General features: G+C 43.2%; 1 protein-coding gene across 1 annotated transcript in view; it reads right to left on the bottom strand.

The window, feature by feature from the left end:
* Nucleotides 1-25846, bottom strand: part of LDLRAD3 (low density lipoprotein receptor class A domain containing 3) — a 2301083-nt gene that overhangs the window by 838283 nt on the left and 1436954 nt on the right. Inside the window, exon 4 of the mRNA XM_044082662.1 lies at nt 6556-6690. Within this exon, the coding sequence (XP_043938597.1) occupies nt 6556-6690 (135 nt within the window). The remainder of the gene's footprint in view (nt 1-6555; nt 6691-25846) is intronic.

Raw genomic sequence — 25846 nt, 5'->3', positions numbered from 1 at the left:
AAAAGAACTTTACTAATCTCACCTTGGTGAAGTGAATGGATTCTGTAAAAACCTGTGACTGCCAAACTGACTTTTTTCTTTTACTAAGGTTACAATGGAAATAATCTCAGAAGTATTACGGTAAGTGATAAATGACTCATATTCTTACTTACATAAACTGAAACACCACCTCCTTTATTAAATATTCTGCAGTTATTAAACCAGAAACTCATTCGATGCTCACAGGTCTATTATTGTGATTATACCATGCTTGAGTCATCATGCCAAGATCTATTACCTCTTCCCATAACATAGTTTCCTAGTTATGGGTTTTACTGTTGAAACTTCAAGTACTGGATAACACAGTACTGATGAAACCCTCTGGTACATTTGTCTCTGCAGTGTACAATATCTGTACTTTAAAAAATATCTAATTACATTTTCAAGTTTACAACCAGCAACCTTATTTTCAATATAGCTCAGATTTTTGTCAACTGAAAAATAAATATCGCTCCCCTCCATCTATTCCTATAGATATAAGTGAATACTGTTAGCCTCCAACACAAGTCTGTCAATTCTCCTATTAACTGCTTTTGCTACTCTTCATAGCTTTTTACCATTTTTGGGTGAAGGTAAAATACTTGCAAACATCACCATAGCCCACTTCTTGCTACAAAGGTCGATCATGTCTTCTGTTTCTGGTGTTCTACTTGTAGTCACCTGAGTACTGAAAGACCACCCACCTCTTCTTGACGTCCCGCTCACCAGACTGAGTAAGGAGAAGGTCACAGTAAGCTGCCTGTCGGGCGCTAGAATCCGCCACATAACGCAAGCACTCAGGTCTCTCAACAGCAGGTACAAGTACGACTCAGTCATTGTCCACGCTGGTGTCAACGACCTGAGACGTACCTCCTTGGACTACATGAAAAGGGACATCGAGGAGCTCTCTGATTATGTAGCCCAGGCAGGTATGACCCTGACCTTGAGCAGTATCCTACCTTCACCTAGAATGATGCCACAATACAGTGATAAGATGATCAGCTTTAATAATTGGCTTAAATTCTGGTGTCATTCAAAGGGGATCCAATGTCTGTCTGCCTGGGATGACATGCTGGACAAGCCACGCTGCTTCGCAAGGGACGGCTTGCACCTGTCACCCTGGGCTTCGGATATTGGCAAAGGCTCTTGCCACCCCATAGTGCCTTTTTAGGCAAGGCTCAAATTCTAAACCTACCACCCTAGAACACCAAAAAGGAAAAAACTAAGGGTAATGCTGCTCAATGCCAGAAGTCTCAATCTCAAGATGCACACACTGAGGCCCTTCTCAATATGGAGAACATCGATGTCTGTGCTGTGACAGAAACCTGGTTCAAGGCTCCTGAGAGCACCCCAGCACTAACAGGTTTCACCTCATATCATGCGTTCCGCCCCAAAATCCGGACAACACCAAGAAAGGAGGGGTGTCTATATTCATAAAGGACACCCACACCTCAAGGTTGGTGGCAACGCACGATGCATCGGAGACCATCCAGGTGCAATTAACCATAGGCAAGACTGCTCTGCAATTTGTAGCATGTTACAGGCCACCCTCTCAAACTCAGGAACCTCACATGGCCTTCCTGAAAACATTGGAGGATAAATGTATCTCCAAACACCATCATACTAGGTGACTTCAACTACCCTAATATAGACTGGGAACACTACTCAAGCCTGAACACTCTAACCCAAAGATTCCTGGAGTTCATAAACTCAAATGCCATGGAACAACTAGTCACCATCCCCACAAGAGGAGAAAACATACTTGATCTCATCATCATGAACATGGGATCAAAATGTTCAACACCGAAGTATACCCCTCACTGGTGAGATCAGATCATAAACTAATCTCGCTGGAGGTCCTCATCCCCCCCACCTGAAACAAAAAGACCACAGTGAAAAACTTCTCAAAAGCCGATTTCACACTTCTAAAAACTAGTGTGGTCTCCTTTAAGGCCCCTGAGCCAGTGGTAAACATTACTCAAACCGCTGAATCACTTACAAATGCCTTCTACCAGAACCTACAGGACTGCATGGATCAGGCAATCCCAAACAAAACTAAGACTCTCTGTACCAAAGGCAAGCATCCAGTCTGGTGGACCCCAGCCATAAACAAGCTCTACAACAAAAGGAGGAAGCTACTACAAGATAGAGCAAAATCCTTGAAAGGTAAGACACCTTTGATCATTATAAGTAAAAAACTAAGAGCTCTCATAAAATCATCCAAGGCAAATTTTGAGAGAAAGGACTCTAAAGACAATCATAAGGCCTTCTTTAGCTATGTTAGAAACCTAGGAGGAAACTCCCAGATATGCTCAGAATTAGTTCAAAAAGATGTGAAAATTACTGAACCTACACACATTGCCAACATACTGGATGACAGGTTCAGTGCAAACCCCCCCCTCCCCCCCAAAAGGAGAGATATCTATTCCAGAGGACTGTAGCCCCCCAAACATCTCCAACGCCCAGGTGAGAACTGCCCTCACTAAGGCAAAAAACACAGCATCCATGGGACCGGATGGTGTCCCCGGCTGTGTGCTTCACAAACTCAACGAGGAATTAAACCCACAGTTAGGACAGCTGTTTAATCTTAGCCTCACCTCAGGATACGTACCCAAGGAGTGGCGCACGCACTGTGGTCCCACTTCATAAGGGCGGTGCCTCCACAGACCCTGGAAATTACCGCCCCATTAGCTTGACAAGCCTTATCTGCAAAGCCATGGAGAGGATCATAATGGAACTCATAAATAAAGACATAGGGAACTTGCAGACTTTGGATCCAACCCAGTTTGGCTTTGTCAAAGGCAGATCCTGCCTCTTAAACTTGGTTGACTTTTTCGAGACAGTCACCAAGGCCATTGATGAGGGAAAGGCAGTCCATACAGCCTACCTCGACCTGGCAAAGGCCTTCACACAATACCCCACTCAGGTATCATCGAAAACTCATCAGCTTGAATGTAAACCCATACATCACAAGATGGGTTGCAAACTGGCTAAGTGACAGAACCCACAGGGTCAGAGTTGCTGGAGCCATGTCAGACTCAAAGCCTGTCACAAGTGGTGTCCCACAGGGCTCAGTCCTGGGTCCACTCTTGTTCGGCATCTACTTTTCTGAAGTACAAGCAAACACAGGAGGGTTATGGCTGACAAAGTTTGCAGATGACTGCAAACTAGGCGCCATAGTCGAAAACACATCTGACACAGATATCCTCCAGAAGGGCCTCACAGAAACGGATAACTGGTGCCAGAGCCATGGCCTGAAGTTAAACGCCAAAAAATGCATAGTCATACCCTTCGGGAAAAACAAGGTTACCCCTAGCTACCATATAGGTGGCAATCCACTGAGCACAGAAAAGTCATCAGGGATCTGGGGACCCAGGTTGACAGTAGCCTTCGCTTGACACTCATGTTGCTAAAGTAGTTAGGAAAACCTTCTATATCGCCCACCTGATCATGAAGGGATTCACATCTAGATCAAGGGAGGTCATCGTCCTCCTGTACTCATCACTCATTAGAACTATGATTGAGTACAATGCCCCGTTCGGAATGTATCTGACCAGACATCTGCTGCAGCTTGAAAGGCCCCAAAAGTTCCTCACCAAAAGGATAAAGGGTCTCAAAAATATGTCTTATGCTGCACGACTGAAAGAACTCCAGCTCTATTCAGTCTCATACCGCTTGCTCAGAGGTGACCTGTGCCTGACATATAAGGCCATGTCAAACCCAGATTTGATGAATATGCTTCACCTCAAAAAATCTAGATCCCTCAGAACCACAAGGGCGGGAGACTTAAACCTTGACACGGTTATAAATAGAACGTGCTGGAGGGACAGATTCATCACCCAGAGACTCCCTATGCCGTGGAACAAAATCCCGGTACATGTGAGGCAGAGCACCTCGCTGGCCTTGTTCAAGAGGAATCTTGACCAATGGATGGGAGATCGCAGATATACCCCAGGGATTACTTCAGTGTCACTGCTTGACAGAGGCACAGCAAAATGATAGGCATAGTTTTTATTCAAACTAAAGGGGTGGCGAAAGCCACATAACTATGGGCTAGGCTTATAAATGCCCTTGGGCAGATAGCCTAGTATGAACCTATGAACCTATAAGTGTCAGAGCTGTCACTGTAAACAAAGCTATAACTGACAGGTGTTACTTCAAATAACTTGTAAGAGAAACACAAACTACTTCCACTACTCCTCAGTGCCAGCAGTAATATGATGTGTATTTTATATCCTTAATATTGTAAAAATGCACTGTATTTCCTCAGAAGTCACCTTCATAATTCTTAACGTCGTCTCGATCCTTACAATGCTGCAAACTACTGTTTCAAATTCAATACATACTTTTGTTCATTAATTTGTGTTATATATATATATATATATATATATATATATATATTTATATATATATATATATATATATATATATATATATATATATATATATTTTTAACTGAGACACAAATGTCCTCCTGCATTAATTGTCCCTCTTCTGTCACTATAATGTTACACTGCAGCATACCAACACTTGATTAAAACCATAATCTTTGAGCATGACAAATTATTTTCACTGCTGGATGTAAGACTAAAAACAATATGGTCCATAAAGATATTTCATTTACAGAAAGGAATACTTTCATCACTACTGAAAAAAGATGGATCAGTTATATGCAATAATACAGTTCCTCTGCCTTTGTCAGACAAAGACAGTAAAGAACAGTACTCTGCACATTTTCAATAGTAGCTGCTGACATCAGTAGGACTAAATACCGTCTATGTAAGACTGCTGGCAATGTATGACAAGAAAAAGTACAGATTTCCCTGTGTGTATGGTAAGTTATGTCACACTGTTGAAGATCCCCGGGATTCAGTAACACCTTCACTAAGTGTACACTATTCTGAGTGAACAGACAACACAGACATGACATACACACCTTCTTCCTCCTAATTTTAGTTTTCCTACTGATATTCTTACAGCTTTAAATATTGACAGGGACTCATAAAGGTTACCACAAAGTGTAGACTACAGGTACACTTGGTGTAATCTTTCTGAATGACTAGAAAACACAAAAAATGTGATAAGAATTTTATTGAAATACATATTGTGTATACTTAGTGGTTACGTAGTGTAGGCTTTATTGAATCTGGTCCCAAGTCCTTTACCAAAGCACAAGAGAGGTTAAGCTTACAAATAGCATGTGCTGAAAGCGATTGGAAAAAGAGAGAGAGGTAATTAGAAACTTGTTTTTTAGGAATATAATGAGTTGGCAGATTTAAAAAAAAAATCCATATAGAGTATTTTGTCAGAAATGTTGGTGGAGCAAATGTTTGTAACTAAAGAAATTACTCTTTTGAGCCAGGACATAGGATCGGAATTAACTAGCCACAGGAAGGCCTTACTAAGTTTAATGCAACTGGCTGCAAAGAAGTAATTACTAGAAAATGGAAATCAAAATCTATACCAGCCATAACTGAAGTACTGAATATTGTAATGGAGATGAAGGCACAGATATGAGATCTATAGAACTGGAAGGATCAAATTACAATGAAATAAACGGAATTTGTGGAAACAATACATACAGAACAATGTTCAGGAGGAGTGAAATGTAAGGGAAGGCAGGAACTGAGCAATTTATGTAATGTTGGAGTAAGTGAAAATTGTTAATGAAAACATTTATACTGCTTGAAAATAAGAATGAAACATTATGGTTTGTTTTCTTTACTGTATGTGTACTTATGTCACTTTTTTAAAATTGTCATGCTTAATAAAGATGCTTAAGAAAAGAGACATTAAGCTGAAAAAGGCATGGTTTCTGTTTCTCTAATTCTAAGGCATGGAAATGAAAGCTGTATGAGGTACACATTGGTTTCTGGTGATTAAACCATACCGGAACCATACTGCAGGGAGAAAATAAAAAAAAAAACTCAGGGTTAATTTAAAGTGCTGGTGAGGTGAACATTTCCTTTAATTTTGAAAACAAATATTAATGTCTCTTAATACTACTCCCATTACAAACATATCTATTTATTCTTGTGGCTCCTGTAAAGGCTAGAAAGGGTAAGGTGTTTGTGATAAACTAGCCCTTATCAGGTTAAAAAACATAAAAAATAAATAGAATATAAAGAATAGATGTTCTTTCACAGCAAGCTACTCTACAGCTCTGAAATATCATTGCATGTTTACAATACAAGTGCTGTCTTTGTTATCTCTTGGATACACCCCACTGCCTCCGCTACGACAAAATTATTTTTTTTTCTAAAAGTCAGTAGTGAAACACTACTTTTTTTCTTTGAATACCATACGTACTATTATGCATGATATCACATCTGTCAAATGTAAGTCTATACGAAGACAAAGTCTTGTTTATTGCCATGACATTAGAGATTAGTCCTGAATTTTCTCAGAGAGACAAGACAATTTGTTAAGGAATAAGGCCAACATGCTACGACTGAAGACTGTATAGTAACTTAACACAGCAAATGCATCCATAATCCCACTGCTGTAGTGGATTACAAAAATGAACGCCACACCAACCTGTAGAGCTGTCACAACTGTCTTCATCACTGTTGTCTTGGCAGTTGTTCTGTCCATCACACACAAAGCTTCTGTCTATACATCGCCCATTCCTGCAGTGGAAGCGTTCTGTAGAGCACAACAGAGGGTTTGCTGCTGTGAAGAAAACAAAAACGCAAATCCTGAGTTAAACTGGTGTCATTTTAAATGCATTAAATAGTGTTACCTCCATAAACCTGCTAGACTGTAATAGTGAACCTGACAAAGATGGAGAGATCAGTTGTCTGACAACTGTACTGACTACAATTAGCCTTTCTTGGATAATACACTGCATTATTCCTGTAAGTCTAAATGAAGGTACAAAGCAAACAATATATATTTACTTTGAAATTTATCTTTACCAAACTGCTCCATATTTGTCATAAAACCAATCAAAGCATAAAATATAATACAAACACAGTGCAGAATGTTAAGTCCAAATTTAAATCAAAAGGTTAAGCTTTTAAAACTTTCATAAATATAGCAGCTACATGAAATCATATAAATCAGGGCAGAGTGCACCATGCTGGTCCTGTAAATGCACCGGTAACCCTTAGGAAGCGAGACAGAACAGTCTGGGACATATGATCACAGTAGGTCTTCCAGGTGCCATGACACCTGACTGTGTATGTCTTTATAGGTCAAAAGACCAATTTTAAAGGAAATGTGGCATCTGAATGGATGCTAGTATATCCCACAGAGTGCTACTAAAACACATTTCCATATATAAACACTAGCATATATTTTGCACCAGCTGAAGATGTCTGGCAATGTAACCTTTATGTTACTATAGAATACACCAGCAAATGGTCAAACATGACACATTAGGATGTGTATTGCTTTTAATTTTGGTAACTGACATTTGCTTCAAGATGACTGACTTAAAACAGTGCAGCCCTTTAAACATATGGATATCTAGCTGGGTCGAAATGTGTTTATGAGTGTTCAACAGAACATTGGAATGAAAAGCTTGCTCTGCTGGGAAAAAAAAAACACCAGATGCCTTTACACAAAAGCCCTAACACTGGGTGGTAAAACGGTCCTAACAACTCAGGTAAAATATAATCTGACAATCTCTTGTTGTCACTGTTTGCTGTACAGGCAGCATGCTTTGCAAACAATCCTTTAAAAATCACTCAATGTATGCTACTAATTCTACAAACGGCAACCAGTGAAATACAATAGGGATACGCTAAATGGACTCGTACTGCTGAGTGTGTTGACCTCCTCCTTCTGCGCCCTAATCTACAAGCTTTAGGCATGGCATTCAATTTTATTTACCATCTCTACTCTCTTTCCTCAATCACATCTTCCCGAGGCCTGTGTTCCAACACATAAAAACTGAAAAAAATTATCAGAATGTCCCATTACATGCTTGGCAAGCCATTGTTCACATGACCTTTCTTAATATCCATAACATGTTCATATATGTGCTCTTTAAATTTTCATTGTGTTTTGCCCATATAAAAATGTAGACATATTATATTGACCCTAGTTTTCTTTATAAAACAGGTCACACTGTAAAAGCAGTTTTAAAGCATTAAAAAAGATTAGGAGTTAAAGAAACAAAAGGGACCTGCAAATGCGGATTTTGCAAAGGATGTCCCTATATTTTCACAAAGGAAAAATGGCAACCCTACAGTATACCACAAGTACGTAACTGCCAAACTAAACGGGTAGCATCATTAGCAATTTGCTTCAACTGTTATAGTTTTTATGTGGGCAAAACGGAACGGGCATTGAATATAATTATGGTATTATTAACAAGAATGAAACAATATGCTATTACTTGTAAAGGACTCAACAAATTTTTATTCTGTATTTTAGAAAATGTCTCAAGTGAAATAAGAGGTGGAGTTTGGGAAAACAAACTTGAATATAAGGAATTCCTTTGGCAGGTTAAACTAAATTCAGCAAAGGGCTCCTGGGACATGCAAGAGTGCTCCTACACTATTCCTACATGGACACCACTGCCTTATGCCAATTACCTCATTTGCTAGTGAAAAACAAGCAAATGAGGTTAATTAGCGATTCAGCTAATTAGTGATTCAGCAGTGATTAGGTTAATTAGTGATTCAGCAAACAGGCAAGTGTGCATGCAGGAATAGTGTAACATGCAGAAATATATTCAGTTACTAGCTGAATACATTTCTACAAAAATAAAATGGAAGCATGACAGCCTCAAATAAAGCATGTATTCCATTCATTAGGCATGCCAATGGCCAAATATATGGCCACTGGCATGAAAAAATAGTTTAAAATTTCTAAAATAAAAGTTTTGGGGTTTTTTTTGGCCGATCTCGGCCATTTAAGCATAGGGCAGTGGCGTGCAAACAGGATCGTGCCGAAAATAAAAAAAAAATGGGAAGGGGGATCAATTTTGAGAGAAATCTGCATTTTTGCCATTATAGTCAATGGCATGCAGAATGAAAACAATACCAGGGAACAGTGGTTGCTAAGGGGAAAGGGTCAACCTAAGTGTGGTAACTATGGAGTAAGGCAGTGGTGTATAAATGAGGGGATTATAATGAATCACAAATTTCTTCTAAGTGTCACATTGCACCTAACTGTGTAGGTGCTCGAACACCACAGTTTAAACAGGAGGAGCAGCTAACATGAAAATGGGGTATGTCATGATTGCTGAAAGCACACTGGAGCTCAGTGGCCCATGTTTGCCCTTAGCTAAGCACAGCTAAGGCAGGGTGTGTGTCTGAGGCTGTATTTCCCTAATTCCATGAAATGCAGAGCGTGTTCATGTCTAGGAAGGGCCAATTCTGCCTGAAACTGTTTACTTTAGCTAAATGGGTGTGTGCAGCACGCACCGGCTCTTTAAAAAGAAAAAAAAAATACAGGAGATAGCAGTACTGTTCACATTTGAGCACCGGGAATGCGCAGCGCTCATCATGGCTTAAACAGGGAGAAAATGGGAAGGGGAAACTGCAGAAGGAAGGCAATCAAGGAGAACAACCACAGCTGGCAGGTGGAATGTATCAGAATCAGCCAATTACACAGGCAGCAGCCCAGCACAATACAATAAACCATGCAAACACCTTTCAGTCTGGTTTTTCCCACAAACTCTACACTACTGGTGTACACATTTGGGGGAATTTTAAACTGACAAATCTAACAAAACATGTTAAGGGTTGCTGTTGCTCTGATCTATCAGTATGTGCTAGAGACTGAGGGTGGGGAGAAGGAAAATGCAGACAACCAACTCAGACTGAGGAGGAGAAGAGTGTTCAGATCCAGGGTAACTTACCAGGGGCTACATGATCTGGAGATAGCAGAGCACTACAGGGTGAACAGGGACATACTTCAGCAAATTGTTCAGCTGTGCCGGCCTTGCCTCAGAGCCAGAACCAACAGAGGGGAACCCATCCCAGTGGATACCAAGGTATACGTAGCCAAGAATTCTAGCTACAGGTACTTTCTAAAGAGCAACTGGGGATATCATGGGGGTCGCACAGACATCTACGTTCAGGATACTCCACCAGTTCCTGGATCCCATGCGAACACATGCCACTGAGCACATTTACTTCCCATGAGGAGAGGACTAGCAATATGAGTCTCTTCCACCATGTAGCAGACTACCCAGAGGTACTGGGTGCTATAGACTGCACACACATCCACATCAAAGCACTACCTGGTGAACGGGGTAGGGTCTATATAAACTGCAGGGGCTTCCCCTCCATCAACTGCCAGGTCATGTGCGATGCCTGGGGCATTATCATGAGTGTGTCTGCTGGCAGCTCTGGAAGCTATCACAACTCCCACATCTGGCATACTTCACAGCTGTACTGGGCATTTGCCAGAGGGAACATCCCATATGGCCAGCTGGTGGGGGATGCTGGCTATGCACTGGAGCTGTGGCTGATGACACCCATCAGAAATGCACACACACCCATACAAGAATGCCATAATGAGGCACATGCACAAACCAGGATCATTACAGAGCGTGTGCTCAAGTCACCGTTCTGCTGCCTTAACATATCCAGTGGAGCCTTGCAACACTCTCCAGCCACATGTGCACACATGTTCATAGTATGTGCCATGCTACAAAATATGATGCTGTGGAAAGGGTTGCAGCTGAAACAAAATAGGGAAGGGCCACACACCCCCATACCCTTGCCAAGGTCTCCACAGGCACAGAGAGACTCAGAGGAACATCTTGAACCTGCCACTGTAGGTAGAGGCGAATCCAGTATGCCCTGGCCTTGGCAAAGAGGTAACGCATAGCACATAGACTGACACTGTGGGGCCCAAGGGACTAATCTTTCTCTCTCTGACTTGCAAACACAGTAAAATGGATGCCAAACATCACACCACCTATACCTTACCATGTATAGGTGGTGTATTGGGTACATCCGACATAGTTATCCCTCAAGCACCAGCCTCACAACAGCCTTAGGCACAAGGTAAGCCAGTCTCCCTAACAAAATAAATGAATGGAGTGAAATTTTCTGATAGCATATCTATGGTATTGATCAAGCATACAAGGGAATGGGGTGTCTAACTGGGATAGCAGCACACAACTGACAGCTCTGTGGGACAGCAGGAAGTGTATTCCCAGTACTGGCCTACCCACACCATGTAGTATCACCCTAGCTGACAAATACCACTTTAGTATACGTGGTTAGCCAATAACTGGGGGAGGTCATAAGTCACATGCATGGATGTCAAAATGTGACAAAGCCTCACCCAGATCAGCGGTCAAAAACCATACAGAAATGCCTAGCAAAGGCCCCCACATGGCGACATCCATGAAATCCCCACCCACAGACTTTTATACAGTGATATCACAGCAGGTATGGCAGTGGCAGAATGGCTTTGAAAGGTAAGAAGTCTGAAACTACAAATGTTTATGCCAGAACAATATGACTTGTGGTCGGTACTGTTATGCCTGTAGTCTGAAAGATAGGGCACACCACTATGCTAAATGGGACCAAAATGTTAAGAAAATATCAGAACAGTATGTGCAGATGTGTATTTATTTATTGCATTTGTTTACCGGGATAAGTCCACTGGGCCTAAAAGAGCCCATTTTCAGTGGAGGCCCGGGGAGAAAAGCTCCAACGAGATACAGAAAAAATATAAAGATTAATTAGTACAGAAGCAGAAACAGTGTTACAGATAGTAAATATAGTAACATATACAGAATATATACATAAAAGCAGGAATCTAGTTTGTTTGATTACAGCAATATATACAGAAAATATACATTAAAGCAGAATTCAATGAATTAAATCAGATTGGTATAAACAGAGATCAGTATTATTGTACCAGAATCAACAAGTGAAGATAAAAATAAATATGGAGAAAAAATTATCAGTCACTAGTAGCAAAAGACATAGGAGTTTAGTAATCATATAAGGAGAGTGAAGAGGTTAGGTTATAGAGCAGGAACATAGCCAGGAAGATTTGAGATGACTTTTCGGCATTTGTTTGAAGGTGGTGGTGCTGCCTGTGTTTCTTATAGAAGGCAGAAGTGAGTTCCATAGTTTGGAGATAGTGAAGACCCCCCCCCCATAGTTCAATAGAAATGCAGTAATATGTCCCTAGCCTTAAGCAGCATCCAGCTGTCACCCAAAGTGATGGCGCAATACTAACAGAAAGCAACTGTCAATAACACCCACAGTCAACTTACTGGTGCCATCCCAGGGGTGTCTACTGCCGACAGCCTGGGAACATATGATCATCAGAATACACTACCTTGCTATAGATGGCCTGCATCTGTCACACCTGCCCTACAGGCCTCTGGCAAATGCCTATGTCTCTCCCACAGTGACCTGTTAGGGTGAGTCATGGGTTCCATAACACCAACATAACACAGTCCACAAAATGCAAAGAAAGACCACGCTAATAACTGCTAGGAGCAAACCTGCCAGCCTCATAGAGCCAGAAATCTGGGCAAAGCCATGAATAATGGGGTGATGAAGTTCCAAAGAGAAGGACACCAGTGAAATACTGCTCTAACAATGTTATAAAGCTGATGGAATAATTTGTATTATCATGGAATGTCTGAAAGGTACAAAGTCTAAAACTGCAATGTCAACTGTCAGTAATATCGGACTTCAACCCTGAGTGACTTGCAAAACACTTTTGCTTGAAAACCACACTTGTTTGGGTAACCAAAAATATATACAATGTGAACATTATGTGATACTCTATACAGTCGACAGGCAGGGCTAGGAGTCTAAACATGGGAATGCACTCCCTGCAGGCAGTCCTAACCCTAGAAGATGATGACATGTCTGCACCAACAGAACCCTGGGTCACAACCATGGGGAGTAACACACCCTTCCCTGATCACTCATCCTATGCAACATCTTGACCCCAACATGTGGCCATCCAAGCAAAATGAGGTGGGCCATACATATGTGTGTGTGACAAACACACACCTCCAGGCTGGTCAAACAGTCTGACACACACAAGACACTCCAAGTGCAGTCAACCATTGAGGAGAACCCAATGCAAAGTACTGTTAGCTATAGGTAAACATATCTAACCCAGGACCCCCCCCCCACATATCTTACCCCCTACAAATATACCCGGAGTCTGCCTGTCACCCTGATCCTGTCGGACTTATATTACCCTGTAACCCTAGCAACCCATACATTACTGAAAGAAATTGTCACAATCACTGTATGGCCCACTGTCCCCCCATTTTGATAGGCTATCTCAAGATATCCTGCACCAACAACTTGAGAGGTATGGCTGTTGCACAAAACAAACCAGACTTGGAGTACAACAATCCCTGGAATCGAGTCCCACATTTACTATAGAAGGTCACACTGGGCATGCTCATACACTTAGAGAAATGTCAGTAGGATCTAGGAATGAACGGGCCTTCTCCATCCAGTGCACTTCACATTGCCCCAGCTTAGCAGTCCTGAAGATGTCTGTCACCACAGAAGTCACTTTCGTCAGTCCTCAGCCTTATGAGCTCTGTGGCGTGTGTGATAACTGTGTAACACTATAGTACAAATAAGTAGTTAGGTAGGAGTTCTAATCTCAGTCCTGGCAAATTTAAAAGTGTGTGTGTGTGTGTGTGTGTGTGTGTGTGTGTGTGTGTGTGTGTGTGTGTGTGTGTGTGTGTGTGCGTGTGTTTACAAATAAAAGCATTTGGGTCCATTCAAACCTAGTACACTTCCCCTTTACCTACTTTAGCAGTCCTGCAGATATCAGTCACCTTAGAAGTGCCTTCCGTCAGGCCTTAGCCCCATAAGATCTGTGGCTTGTGCAATAACTGCAAAACACTATAATATAAACAACTAGTTAGGCAGGAGATCTAATCCCAGTTCTGGCAAGTGTGTGTGTGTGTGTGTGTGTGTGTGTGTGTGTGTGTGTGTGTGTGTGTGTAAGTCTGCAGTTTAAAGTATTTTGTGGTTTCTCTCACCCAGTACATCACCCATTGTCATACTTCACAAGGGCTGTTGGTGTTCCTCACCTTAGAAGTACCTTTGGACAACCTTCACTATATAAGCTCAGTGGTGCATGCGATAAATGCGTAACACTAAAGCAAAATAAATAGATGGGGGGGGGTTCTAATCTCAGTCTGGGCAAATGTCTGTGTGTGTGTGTGTGTGTGTGTGTGTGTGTGTGTGTGTGTGAACAGTATCCTCTCTGTGGGTGGGTTGTTGTGTTTGAGAACCATACCATTGGGGGGGTTTGGAACTTTTTGCTGTTGCCCACCCAGTACATGTCCCAGTGTCCACATTACAAGGCCCACAGTTGCCATCCACTGTAGAGGGACCTGTAGACACTCTGCAACCCTATAAGCATTGTGCAATAACTATGTGACAGTATGGAATAAATAACAATGTAGGCTGTCCATCTAATCCTTGGATATCGCTCCCCACTCAGGAATCATACACAAACACTGTCAGATAGGCAGCCACACCTATATCAGTAGGTGGCCTGAAAAGTGGCACAGATAGAACCCACAGTATGAAAGCAGCGGACCCCATCTCAGTCTGCTGAACAGTCACGAGTGGAGTCCCACAGGTTGTGGACCTGGGTCCCTCATGATTGGGATCCACACCTCTGAGGACTAGCCCAATACAAAGGCGCCCTAGATAACAATGTCTGCAGATGAATACAAGGTGGGTGCTATTATCTCCCCACAAGAGGTTGACAACCTACACATAGGACTCTCTGAGACCTATGACTGTTGTCAGAACCCTGGTCATAAGCTCAATGCCAGATTATGTTCCACCATCCCCCTTGGGTATGACATAGTTCCCATAAAGTAATACATTGATGGTAGTCCGCTGATGTTGTTATAACAGAACTGGGAACACAGGTTGGCAGTGAGCTGTATGGTGACCACCACAGTACCACGGTCTTCCGAATGTCCTTCCATGTGTAACTACTCGACTCAGGGCGTTGAATCCAGAAAATAAAAGTCAGTGTTTCCCTGTCCATACCCCTCAGTAGGCCTGTCAATGTGCACTATGGCCCATTTGCCATGTCCCACCTGGACATCAGCAACAACAGGAGAGGCTGCAAATGTACCTCACAAAGAGGATCTTAGATACTACGCACTTGCTCCATATGGACAGACACCAACAACTGCAGTGAATCTCTGTCTCATATTGGCTACGCAGGTCTCATATTGGCTACTCAGGTGCGATCTGCCTGACATACACAGCCATGTCTGATCCAACCCTGTCAGGAATGTGATATCTGAGGACACCAATCTCACAATCAATAGGACATGCTGGAGGGACAAGTTCACAACTGAGAGAATGGCCATGCCATGGAATAGACACCACATACATCAAGCCGAGCACATCATTGCCCCTCTTCAAGAGAAATCAGGAGGAGTGGATAGGGAATAGAATACCCACCCTGGGGATCACTACAGTGTCTATACTCAGTAGACACACTGGGGAGTATCGTCAGGTGCCATGATGCCAGTGTATTCCATGGGGAAGCCTTGTAAAGCCACCATGGCCATTTGCCACTTTCGCACCTATGACTCTGAAACCATGGATCTCAGGACTGTTAAATGTGTGTGCATACATCAGTGTGTCTGAGAGTGGTTGTGAGTGTGTAAACGTGGGTGAAAGTAGTTGGTGGCCCATCTCACCCAGTAGTACAACTACCATTGCCATACCTTACAAGTGCTGTGGATGTTATTCACTACATAGGTACCTTGGGACACTCCACAACCTATAAGTTCCATGGTGTGTTTGTGAACTGCATAACACTATAATACCAACAACCACATAGCTAAGGGTTCTAATATGAGTCCTTGCAAGTTTGTGTGTGTGTGTGTAAGTGTGTAGGTTATAGTATTTTGTGGCCTCTCTCACCTAGTACACCCCCTATTGCCATAATTTGCAAGGCCTGGGGATGTCCCTTGCTGTAGAAGTAGCTTTGGACAAGTATCACCCCATAACCTCAATGGTCCATGCAACAAATGTGTAACAATGTAGTAACAATAAACAGTTAGGGGTTCTACTCCCAGTCCTGGGAAATGTGTGAGAGAACACTATCTTGTGTGTGTGCGCGTTTGTGTACAAATGATATCTGTTGGATGGTCATGGATTCATATTTATGCCATGGTACACACAGTACACATTCACAAGTCTACTGGATGAGGTCCACTGTTTACATCAACTGCAATGGTATATGTAGACACTCTGCAGCCCTATAAGCCCTCTGCAACAGTATGAAATAGTATGTTAGGAACAACTAGATGGGTGGGGGTGTCAAACCCAACACTGGCAATTGTGATCCTGTGTGTGTTAACAGTATTCTCTGTGTGTTGTATCAAAACAATACAGTCTGTGTATGTGGTATTCACAGACATTTGATGTGTTCCACCCAGTACACTTACCATGACCGGGCGGCGCATTGGTGCAGCGGTTAATGTTGCCTCACAGCAAGAGGTTCTCTGGTTCGATTCTCGGCTGGGGTGCCTTCTGTGTGGAGTTTGCATGTTCTCCCTGTGTTTGCGTGGGTTTCCTCCGGGTACTCCGGTTTCTTCCCACATTCCAAAGACATGCATCTGGAGCATTTCTCCCCGGGCCTCCGCTGAAAACAGGCTCTGTGGAACCTAGTCGGACTTTCCCGGTCAACAAATGTTAAATAAATAAAAATAAATAAAATAAATAAATAAATTATCCACTGTAGAAGAGCTGCTGACATCAGCCACCATGCACTTACCTGTATACACCCCTCAGCCCTATCAGCCATGTGGCACATGCAATAACTGTTATAAAGACCTGTTAATTGTGTACAGCTGTACCCCGGATATGACACTGTTAATGTGTTACCACACTGCCATACCCCTTGTAGAAAACAAATGCAGGGCTACATCCTCCTGGTAGGCAGACACCTAGAAGACAAACAAAATACATTATGGAGACCACAGTCAGTGTTAATAACAGCAATAATGCATCATAGCTGGACAGCTACACACTCTTGACATGTAGCCAGTAAACATGTTGGCTGACATCACTTTACATAGCATTACATTGCTAAACTGTACTAAATTCACCCTGTGCATCAGAACCATGTTAGCATGTCTCTGCATCGATGGCATGGACGACAGGGATGTGGCACAGGTGTCATCATATGCACAGGGTGTGGTGTGGGTTTGCCAGAGGCCTAGGTTGAGCCAATTGGTTGACATCACATGTGTGGGTTGGAGATTCTGTATCAAATGGGCTGGTGTGTGTAAGTATGTATGTGCCCTAGCTGTGATAGTGATGTGTGTGTATATGGATGCACACAGTTCTGCCATGTTGCTGCCCTATACAGGGGGTATGTTGGGCAGCATCAGACCATACATGGCAGGGTGTATTGTTCACTGTGTCCAGCCATGGACAAGGGAACTGGGGGTTGTGACCAAAAACAAACTCCGTACTACAAAGAAGGAAGGAAACAGACTCCAACCACGAGTGACAGGCTCCTTCACCCAAAGCTTTCGCGCCAGTATTCATTTAAATGTTGCACATAAATGATGTCACATTAAACCTTAAAAGGGCAACCATCCCTTAATTTCAATCTATTTAAAAACTGTATAATTCAAGTTTATTTACAGACGACACATCTATAAAATATAAACATAAAAACATCTTTTAAACGTATGTCAGTTTGTAAGTTCCTAAACCTTTTAAACCACTTAATGTGCTCTACCTGTTTCTCATTAGTAAGCACTATTACAAGTACTGAGTTGTGTTGTAAAATGTCAAATAAAACCTAATTTATTTTAAAAATGTATATATATATATATTAACCTATCAAGGATTATTTATTTTAAAAAGGTTTAATGTGACATCATTTATGTGCAACATTTAAATGAATACTGGCGCGAAAGCCAGTTGTTGTCTGAAGAAGTTTGGACACTAGTTCAAACGAAAAACGCTTTGAGCGTTTCACGGTACTTGTTGTGAATAAACTTTGTTTTAAACATCAGAGCAGCTTATTGTCGGACTTTGGCTTGCTGACTGCTTTGCGCTTGTGGACTTTGGGTGAAGGAGCCTGTCACTCGTGGTTGGAGTCTGTTTCCTTCCTTCTTTGTAGGGGAACTGGGGGTGTCAGGGGTTCCACTGGCAGCACCAGGCTCCAGGCCAGGTGGAGTAGTACTCCCTGATGATGACTATTGTCTGCTGGATCCGTGTCCCTGTTGGGACCAGCCATGTGTTTGTGATGCTGTCCTATGCCCACGTGCCTGACGGCCAACTGCCACCACATGCTCCCATGGTCAAGGACTGCCGCCATCTCACCCAACCATCTATCCATGACCTCAACATAATGGTGGGCATCTGCAAGATCACGGATGTTATCACGCATTGCAGAAAGGTTTGCCATCGGGACCCTGACAGTCTATCTGGTGTGATGCTCCATATGTGCCACTGCTTTCATGATGATCAGAAAAATGTGTCTGTTAACACTTGCTGTGGCACTTCTGGCAGGGTCATGATGGGCAGCAGCCCTCCACTGAGCACCCCTGTCCATCCACCTGTGTGAAAACTCGCCTGTTATCCAGCTATGGCTGGTGTCTACAGGCACATTTGCTACAGGCATCACACTTTCCTGTCCCATGCCACCACCCGTCAACTGTCCCTCATCTATGGCCACTGGTAATGAGACATGTGTGTGGCTTGTGATGTACTGACAGCAACCAACGGCACAGATTCAGCCCCTGACAATCCTGCCTGTGCCTCACTATGCCTATCACCATTGTCAGAGTCTGCAGAGACACTGACATCAGCTTCCATGGAGGAGGGACCCTGTCCCCCATCGCCACCTGTGAAGGGAAGAAAATATATCTAATTTAATACCTGCACAGTATGGTTTACTTACTTACACACACACACACACACACACACACACACACACACACACACACACACACACACACGCACACATACACACAGTTACAGGTGAGGTGGCACAAAGATATTACACAGACCTCACATCACCCAACAGTCGGCATGCATGACACATGGCCCTCAACACCATGCATTGCAGCCATTATGAATCCTTGTTACTAACAATCTACATCTCTGGGATGCATGAGTCATGTTAGAAGGTGACGTCCCTTCCCCTAGCACACTCTGCACCCATGTACACATTATTGCTGTGCACTTGTATAGCACACTGGCATCTACTGTAGACCACATCTCACAACTGTACAAATCATTGCTGAATGTGTAGATGTCTGGCATTTATATTTGCACTGTTCCTCACAATCCCTATGTGTTTGTCTGACACATAAAGTACAGTTTTGTACCTACCATAAATGTAGATGTTCGAAGATCCACATTGCTGCAGTCCTTACACTAGGGTATACCGCTGTCCTCGGTCGGCCCGAATACCAAAGTATATGGCTGACGTCGGTCAAGGCGCATTAAACTGACGCCAGGACGTCAGGGTATAAATACGCATGACCGACGTCATATCCTCAGTCTTTTCTTGCCCCAGATGTCAGAAGACCCTAAACAGGGTAAAATCAAAAAACCACCAAACACTAAACACCCCTGCACCCAAACTATGTACAACTTTTACAAATATACTAAAGAACAAACCTATCCACACAACCACCCCTAAACACAGAGGGGAAGGAGGGAGGGTAAATTGGACTGCAGCAATGTGGATCTTCGAACATCTACATTTATGGTAGGTACAAAACTGTACTATGTTCTTCATCTCACATTGCTGCAGTCCTTACACTTGGGTAGATTCCCAAAGCAGAGGTAAGGGAGGATGGCAAATCATAGAGAAGCAGGAGCTGCCAAAATGCCCTGTAAAATAGCAGTGGCAAACCCAGCCCTAGATTTAGAGTAGAGAGGAAGGTGGTAGTGCTTAGAGAAAGTATGTACTGAACTCCAAGTAGCAGCCTCCAGAATATCCTTAGTTGCCACCCCCCTTAAAAAGGCTGTAGAAGTGGCAGTAGCCCTAGTGGAATGAGGTCTAATCCCTGTTGGAATCTCCTTGCCATGATGGGAATAACAAAAAGCAATGCAAAACCCAATCCACTTAGAAATAGTTTGTTTTGACACAGGCTTGCCCTGAGAACACAAAGCAAAAGAAACAAACAACTGCTGAGACTGCCTGAAACTCTTAGTCCTGTCTAAGTAGTAGCGTAACTGCCTGTGTACATCTAAAGTATGCAAAATCTTTTCTCCCTTGTTTTGGGGGTCTGCATAAAAGGTAGGTAAATGAATAGTTTGGTTTAAAGACACACTTGAAACCACCTTAGGCATAAAGGAAGGGTTAGTACGTAAAGATACCCTATCCTTATGGAAAATCAAGAAAGGCTCAACCGCCATAAGGGCCTGCAATTCAGAAACCCTTCTTGCAGAGGTGATGGCCAAAACAAAAGCAGTCTTCCATGACAAATATTTTAACTCAGCCGTAGCTGCAGGTTCAAAAGGTGGTAGAGTGAGCTTTTCCAACACATAATTGAGGTACCAAGCAGGAGTAGGAGCTCTTCGTGGAGGTCTTATGTTCTTTGCCCCTCTGAGAAATTGCTTGAACAAAGGATGAGAAAACAAAGGTGGATCACAGTCATAGTGAGCTGAAATTGCTGCAGCATGAATCTTAATGGAAGAGAAGGACAAACCCTTGTCCAATAACTCAGTAAGATATTGAAGAGCCACACTCAAATTAGGCTCAGAAACATCCAAATCCTTTGCTGCACTCCAAAACAAAAATCTCTTCCACTTGTCTGCATACACTTTCCTTGTACTAGGTCTCCTAGCTTCCATAATCACATTCAAAACTTGTTGAGGAAGTTGAGGCCTGCTATGAGCTAAAACAGGATATGCCATGCTGTGAGATGAAGAGAGTGAAGCTTGACATTGAGTAGATGACCGTCCTTTTGGGACAACAGGTGTGGAGTCAAAGGCAAGGGCCAAGGTGGTTTCCTTATCAGATTTCTCAGTAATGGGTACCAATGCTGTCGAGGCCAGTCTGGAGCTATCAGGATCATTCTTGGTTTGTCTTGTCTTACCTTTAGCAGCACCTTTAGAAGTAGAGGAAGAGGTGGAAAGGCATATACATGAAGATTTTTCCAACTGAAAGAAAGAGCATCCACTTTCCAAGCTGCTTGGTGTATCCTTTTTGTGCAAAACTTTGGTAGCTGATGGTTTAGAGGAGAAGCGAACAGATCTATGTCTGGTGTTCCCCATGACACTGTTAATTGCTGAAATACCTGAGGATCCAATTGCCACTCGTGGGGATCCATGATTTGTCTGCTTAACACATCTGCTAAGGAGTTCTGCACTCCCGGAAGAAACCTTGCCTGAAGGTTTAGTTGTAAGCTGAGAGCAGTGTCCCACAAAATCATTGCTTGTCTGCATAGAGGGTAAGAATGTGTTCCCCCCTGCTTGTTGATGTACCACATGACAGTTGTGTTGTCTGTTAGAATCAACACCTGTCCTGGAAGAAGTAATTCCTTGAAAGCTGTTAATGCAAACTGGACTGCTAACATCTCCTTCAGGTTGATATGTAGATGCTGTAGTCTGGCAGGCCACTTGTCCTGTATCCACTTTCCATTGAGATGAGCTCCCCAAGCTTTGTCCGAGGCATCTGTTGTTAAAATCTGACTCGCCTCTGGTCGGGTCACAGAAAGTCCCTTGTTTAGGTGACATTGCTGAGCCCACCACAAGAATTCCTTTTGGATGCAAGGTATTATTGGAATGACAGTGTCCAGATCCTGGCAGTGCTGTGTCCATAGATTCTTGAGATACCATTGTAGCTTCCTCATATGCAGTTTGGCATTGGGAAGCACCAGAATACAAGATGCCATGAACCCTAAGGCTTGAAGGACTGTCCTTGCAGTCAGCCCGGACTGGTGTGATAGTTGCTGGAAGTAAAGGGAAAGATTCTTTTGTTTGTCCGGGGTCAAAAAGGCCATCTGGGTTGCTGTATTCAGTCTCACACCCAGAAAGCACATGTCCTGAGAGGGTACTAGACTGGACTTTGTTTCGTTCACAGAATACCCCAGGCATCTTAGCACTGCTATCACATATTTTAAATGCTGTAGAAGCTCGTCCTTGCCTTGAGCCAGAATCAGGCAATCGTCCAAATAAGGATAGATCTGTATTCCTCTCAATCTGAAGAAGGCTATCACTGGAGCCAGAACCTTTGTGAATACCCTGGGTGCAGTAGATAAGCCAAAGGGCAATGCAGAGAATTGATAATGAGAATTTCCAGCTCGAAAACGCAGATACCTCCTGCAACTTAGAGTGATAGGAACATGGAGGTAAGCCTCCTTGAGATCCAAAGTTACCATCCAGTGATCTTTGCCCAGTAGAGGTAAAAGCTGTTGCAATGTCAGCATCTTGAACTTGGGAATGTCCAGAAAGGTGTTGAGGATAGACAAATCCAAAATTGGTCTCCACGTGTTCCCCTTTTTTGGTACTAGGAATAGGCGAGAATAAAATCCTAGGCCCCTTTCTGCCGTAGGCACCGGTTGTATGGCCCCTATCTGGAGTAATAGAGAAATTTGTCTGTAAGCTTCTAGTCTGTGCTGAGGAGGAATGTCTGGCATGCCCTTGAAAGGTGGCAAGGTATGGAAATAAAATCTGTAACCGTGGTGAATGATATCCAAAACCCATCTGTCTTGGGTAATTAAACTCCAGTTTTTCTTGAAAAGTGTTAATCTTCCTCCCAAAGGTGTTGCCAGATGAGAAGGTTCTGGCAGTTGAAAAGGAAGGTCATTGGGTCTGTCTACGAAAGGGCTGACCCCTGCCCTCTCCTGAAGACTGTGCTGGTGAGCCCCCTATCCTGGATCTAAAAGAGCCCTGAGCTCTGCCCCTACCACGCCTAGACCTACCCCTAGACTGGGAATCATAAGAAGGATATGTCCATCCCTTGCTTGGCCAATTTCTACTAAACTTTGGAGGTTGAACCTGTAAAAAATCTTTAACAGTGTGCATAGACTTAGCTTTGTCTTCCATTTTCTTTAAAACTGCTTCAACAGGCGAACCAAACAACACATCAGATTGCAAAGGGGCATCCAAGATCCTTGACTTAACATGCTCAGCTAAATTCTGATCCCTTAGCCAGGCGTGCCTGCGTAGGACAGTACCAGTGGCAGCCACCCTCGAAGAGGCCTGTACAGCATCAAAACCACATTGTAAGGAATGCTTACCCACCTGTTCAGAAACATGCACTAGATCTTGTAACTCCTTACATTCAATACCTTCTGCAAGAGCATCTACCTTAGACTTTAACTGTGAAAGCAGATAGATCTGATATCTCAGCATGTGGAATTGACAATTCAAAGCCCTCATGGCTAAAGTTGAAGAAGTATAAACTTTCTTACCCCATCTGTCTAAAGCCCTTGCCTCCTTATCCGGAGGAACCGGATTTTTAACAACAGAAGCCTTAACCCCTTTAGGTCCCTGAGTAACAGTCTCTGGATCTGCCCTAGGGCTTTTAAAGAGATACTTATGAGCTTCAGGTACCCTATAGTATCTGTCCGGCTTAACAGGAGCGGGAGGTAAAGAATCAGGGTTAAGAGAAGCCTCTGCAAAAACATCTTCCACCACAGAAAGAACAGGAGGAATAGCTAAAGGTCTGTGCTGGGGTAAAAACAAAAATTCCCTAAGTCTTTTCCTGGAATCAGAGAAATCCTGACCTTCCCATTTAAAATGCTCCCTCATGGTATGGAGAGTCTCTGAGAATGAAAAATCCTCAGGAGGAGAAGCAGAAGGAGTGGTGTCATCCACATCAGAATCAGAATAATGAGAAAACTCCTGCAAATCTTCAGCCGAAGACTCCGAAGCATCAGAATCCTGCTCAAAATTCCCAAATTCAGGATCCACCCTAGGCCTTTTGTCAGGAGGGGGCATAGAACCCCTAATCAGAGTAATTAAATCTTCAGCCATCCTAAGCATATGTCTCTTGGGCACAGGGCCTGAAGTACTAGGAGAGACACCTGCTACAGCTAAACCTGGCCTGCCCCTGGAGGAAGCCTTGGTAACAGTAGGGGAAGGCCTAACCACCTTAGGCAGAGAGGGAAGGACAGATACCTGAGAGGCCCCTTCAGCCTGGCCTACCTCCTGAGAAGACACATCCTGTAACAATAAAGTCTCTCCCTGGGACTCTAAGGAAACTTCTGTTTGGGCCTCCGGCTCAACCGAGCCTTCTAAAGAACCGACGTCCGGGACGGACGGTTCTTCTAACCTAGGCCTAGGTGCTTTGTCCTTGCGTTTCTTCGAAGTAGCGGGCGTCGGAGCATCCGACGGCATTTTGTAATTGCACCGCTTCCCGAAGACTAACCTGGCACAATCTAATCTCCTCTTTATAGTACGTTTGTTAAATCTAGCACAAGAGGGACACCCAACAACGTCGTGCTCAGGCCCTAAACAAGGTATACACAAGTTATGGTAATCCCTATGTGGTATCTGTTTCCCACAAGAAATACAGTTATTTACTTTTTCTGACATCCGGTAAAATACTGAGGCAAGAAAAAAACAAAATATTCCCCAACGGGGTACTTAGCCAACTTTGATTCGGTCTGAAACTCCGGTTTCGGAAAATCTCAGGACGCCAACCTGCACTCGCAAATTTGCTTCTGCATCGGACCACGCGGCAAAAAAGACTGAGGATATGACGTCGGTCATGCGTATTTATACCCTGACGTCCTGGCGTCAGTTTAATGCGCCTTGACCGACGTCAGCCATATACTTTGGTATTCGGGCCGACCGAGGACAGCGGTATACCCTAGTGTAAGGACTGCAGCAATGTGAGATGAAGAACATCTGGGATTATATGAGGACCGATGTCACTAATTAATGACATACATTTGATTTGCACATCTCATCAGCTGCAGTGAATGCATGTGCAATCAAATCTGGCTACAACAATGACCTTAGCGTAACATGGATATGATAAACATACACACCTGCCTCTTGTATGATATAAAATGAGACCACATTACTGCATTTGAAAACATTATACACCTTATATGTGACATATGACCTGTGCAATCCAATCAAGAAACAAACAAATGTGTTAGTTTTGAAGATACTGAATGAGATGCACACAATATTGTGGTTGCATAGCTATGAACACCCTTAAACCAATGCTTGGTTGAAGCACCTGTTAACTGAACTACAGCAGTCACTCTTCTTGGGAAGGTGTATATTAGCATGGCACATCTTGCCTTGGCATTATTTGGACAGTCTTCCCTACAAAGATCCCCCAACTCTGTTAGATTACAAGGCCAGCTCATGTGCACAGCCCTTGGAGGTCACAATGGTGATTTATTATTGGTGTTGAGTCTGAGCTTTGTCTGGCCCAATTCATAACCTAGATTGCGTTCAGATACAGACATTCTTAGCTAGCGTTGGATGTATGCTTCAGTTCATCGTGTTGGAAGCTGAAACCCCTCTCCTTCCTTGGCCATACTGCAGATGCTTGGAAGCCTTGCCACACGAGTGTTATTTGTAACTCTTCATAATTCAACCCGCCTTGTCTACAGGCCTAGTCCCAGCTAATGAACATCAACCTTCAACATGTGGATGGTGGTCCTCAGGCGAAGTGAGGTGTTGCTTGTGCACCACACATAGCTTTAGAAATACTGTCTGTAGGTTTGAACCTTGGTCTCATGACACCATTACACATTACAACACATGCCTTTGGGAGACATTATGTTATGTTTTGCTACCTGTACACAGCCCTGAATGGTGTTTGGTGTGGATAAATGCCTCTGTATACTCACCCTACCCCACAGGCCACACTTGTGCAGAATCCAGGCAATTGTTGCCACATGTAGTACACAAGCAATACTTGCCAGAGATTC

Source organism: Protopterus annectens, chromosome 9.part0, assembly GCF_019279795.1.
Source record: "Protopterus annectens isolate FY-2018-M chromosome 9.part0, PAN1.0, whole genome shotgun sequence".
Classification (NCBI taxonomy): domain Eukaryota; kingdom Metazoa; phylum Chordata; order Ceratodontiformes; family Protopteridae; genus Protopterus; species Protopterus annectens.
The sequence above is the reverse complement of the archived record's forward strand: the minus strand, read 5'-3'. Positions and strand labels throughout refer to the sequence as shown.